The sequence below is a fragment of the Amphimedon queenslandica genome, unplaced genomic scaffold (genome assembly GCF_000090795.2).
Source record: "Amphimedon queenslandica unplaced genomic scaffold, v1.1 AMPQUscaffold_12223, whole genome shotgun sequence".
NCBI classification, from domain to species: domain Eukaryota; kingdom Metazoa; phylum Porifera; class Demospongiae; order Haplosclerida; family Niphatidae; genus Amphimedon; species Amphimedon queenslandica.
The window spans coordinates 14,536-17,054 of NW_003547538.1; the positions used below are offsets into that span (position 1 = coordinate 14,536).

General features: G+C 36.5%; 1 protein-coding gene across 1 annotated transcript in view; it reads right to left on the reverse strand.

Annotated features, from left to right (window-relative positions):
- LOC100633865 (mitofusin-2-like) overlaps positions 1 to 2,397 on the reverse strand; it is a gene marked incomplete at its 5' end in the record, with an annotated part of 3,768 nt that extends 1,371 nt beyond the window's left edge. Inside the window, 7 exons of the mRNA XM_020004408.1 lie at positions 6 to 28; positions 79 to 195; positions 252 to 577; positions 722 to 888; positions 936 to 1,125; positions 1,250 to 1,514; positions 2,289 to 2,397. Coding sequence (XP_019859967.1) covers positions 6 to 28; positions 79 to 195; positions 252 to 577; positions 722 to 888; positions 936 to 1,125; positions 1,250 to 1,514; positions 2,289 to 2,397 — 1,197 coding nt within the window. The remainder of the gene's footprint in view (positions 1 to 5; positions 29 to 78; positions 196 to 251; positions 578 to 721; positions 889 to 935; positions 1,126 to 1,249; positions 1,515 to 2,288) is intronic.
- Positions 2,398 to 2,519: the final 122 nt, after the last annotated feature.

Below are 2,519 nucleotides of genomic sequence, written 5' to 3' on the forward strand. Positions count from 1 at the left end.
AATACCTCCAACTAAGAAGCCGGGATAACTAAAAACGAACAATCACGTGAGAGGCCTAAGTAGGTGGGTCTGGCTTACAATCATTCCTCCTCCCAGGAGGGACACAGGGAGGAGCAGTTCAGCTGGAACTATTGAGGACATTCTTGAAACGTGTCTTTGAACAGTGAACATTATACTCCCGGTATTGACCCATCTCTAATTAAAGCACACAATTCTAATTAATGCACGGGTACTCTAATGACTGCACTAACACTGAATGAGAATATCCCAAGTGAGAAACGAAACTCCAGGTCCTCCCGAAAGTCTTTACAAAGTTCCTTACAAGATATGGTTCTTGAGACCAGAGGAGGCTCTAGCTGGTACTCAGCTACTTGCTCTTGAGTGAGTCCTAAAAGTTGCTGATAGTCCGAGACGATGGTTGAACAAGTGGTACGATGGACGTCACCTAGTGTCGCTGGACAGAGGCTGGTCAGCTGCTTCTGTACCAACTCGTCAATGTGAGAGTAGAGTCCAGCCTTGAATGTCTCTGTCTTTGTGTGGTCGAAGTCTTCTTGAGGCTTATATTCATCAGCTACAGCTGGAGAGAGAGAGAGAAGTACATAATAATATATTAGATAATGAGTGGGGGAGATGTGCAAAAAGGAAGAGAAAAAAGGAGGAGAGAGAGAAAGGGAGAAAACATGAAAGCAACTTAAAAGGAAGCTATTATAAGAATACTTACTAGCTATATGTCCCAGTATTCCTTCCATTGCTGCTTGAACTCTTGACTCCAACTCAGCCGCCATTGACTGCGTCTTCTGTATTGATCTCTGATACACAAGATGTCCTTTATCATTCAAATTTTGCTGCTTAGAACAAATCTCCTGCAATTCGCTTTGTATTAAAGAACTAAGCAGAGCATAAAAACAGTAATACATGTTAATGTTTATTTTTACTTTTTCTGAGTTGCTTGTTCGCTTTCAAAGTTAAGAAGTTCTTCCAATTCGAGGACAATCTCTAGACCTCGTGAGTGGTGCTGCTCGAATTTTGTCTTAATCGCCGAATTTGATAAGCACTCTTTAAACTTTAACTCAAATCTCTCAAACTCAAGAAGACGTCCCTTGTAGCCATCGTGAAGTCCCCTGCCTAATACATTAATAATAATGATAATAATAATAATAATAATAACAACAACAACAACAATAAAAAATAATAAAAGAGATGGAAAACTACTGTAGATAATAAAATAATTTCTAATAATTCATTTTACCCAAGTCGCTCTGATTTTCTCTCTGTCTGTTTCTAATCGTTACAACTTCTTTAGCCGAAACGAAATAAACTCTCTCCCTAGCAGTGTCAGGGTCTATGACTGAGAGCTGGTTTGAGAGGAAGGAGATGTCGTTCTCCAAATGTTGCTGCTTGACCTCTTCCACCATCGAGGGTTCTTCTTCAACACAAACGTCCCAGCGATTGTTTAAAATGAATATATTCGGGCGGGAGAGTCTTTCGCTAACTCGATGAAAGAAATTCTTTTCCTGAGAGACAAAAATCAGAATCAAAGATGACTGAATTATGGGTATTAATAATAATGAAACAATGGCCAATATTCTAAGAGTGCTGTTAACAAAAATGTCACCAAACAATATCAGTACAATATGTTCAATGCAGCTGAAATCACTACATTAACTATACCAAAATTATAACAAAATAAACAATATGTACACAAAAAATAATTTGCGCTTTAATTCCAAATTTACTAATTAATTTTTAAAAGCTAAGCGCCAGCTTGTTTGTCCTCTAAGAGCGGAAATGATAGCAGGATCCAAAGACGACTATTGACCCAACAAGAGGTAATTAGGGTACTCTAATTTGCCGGCTGGAAACACTCCCCTGCAGTCCGATCGTAACAAACAGCACAAGACATATTTTTAGTACAGTCAAACCGAAGGCAGTGTACCATTACATCATACGGTTTATTTGGTTAAGAGTTTTCATTTATTTTATTAGTTTTACTTAGCATACGAGAGAAAGACAAAATAATACTGTATTACGTAACAGCATTGGCTTTCTATCTTGAACAAAGCAAAAGGCTAATGGAATTATAGAAATAATGTTTTCATTCAAAATACATACAAAGACTATAGATACACTCTTTCATGTACATGTATGTACATTTAAAGAGGTACACGTAATAGTGAAAAATTAGAGAGATTTCTTCTGATGACTAATTATAACGTCGTAAAGAAGGGCCAAAGGATCAGATCTGTTGTGTCTTACGCTAATAAAATAATACTAATAATATTTCTTACGGCATTCATTAATGTCGACTCAGCATTAGATACGAGGACAAAAACATCAGCGTCTAAACAATGCGAGTTTATCCAGTCATCAACGTCGGGATTCATATCAATACCAGGACTGTGAAAAAATGATAAATAATAATAAAAATAAAAATAATAATAATAATAATAAAATAGTAATAATTATTAATAATAAGATAAGATTAATTACACGTACTGTATGTCAGGCTAGGTTAAGAT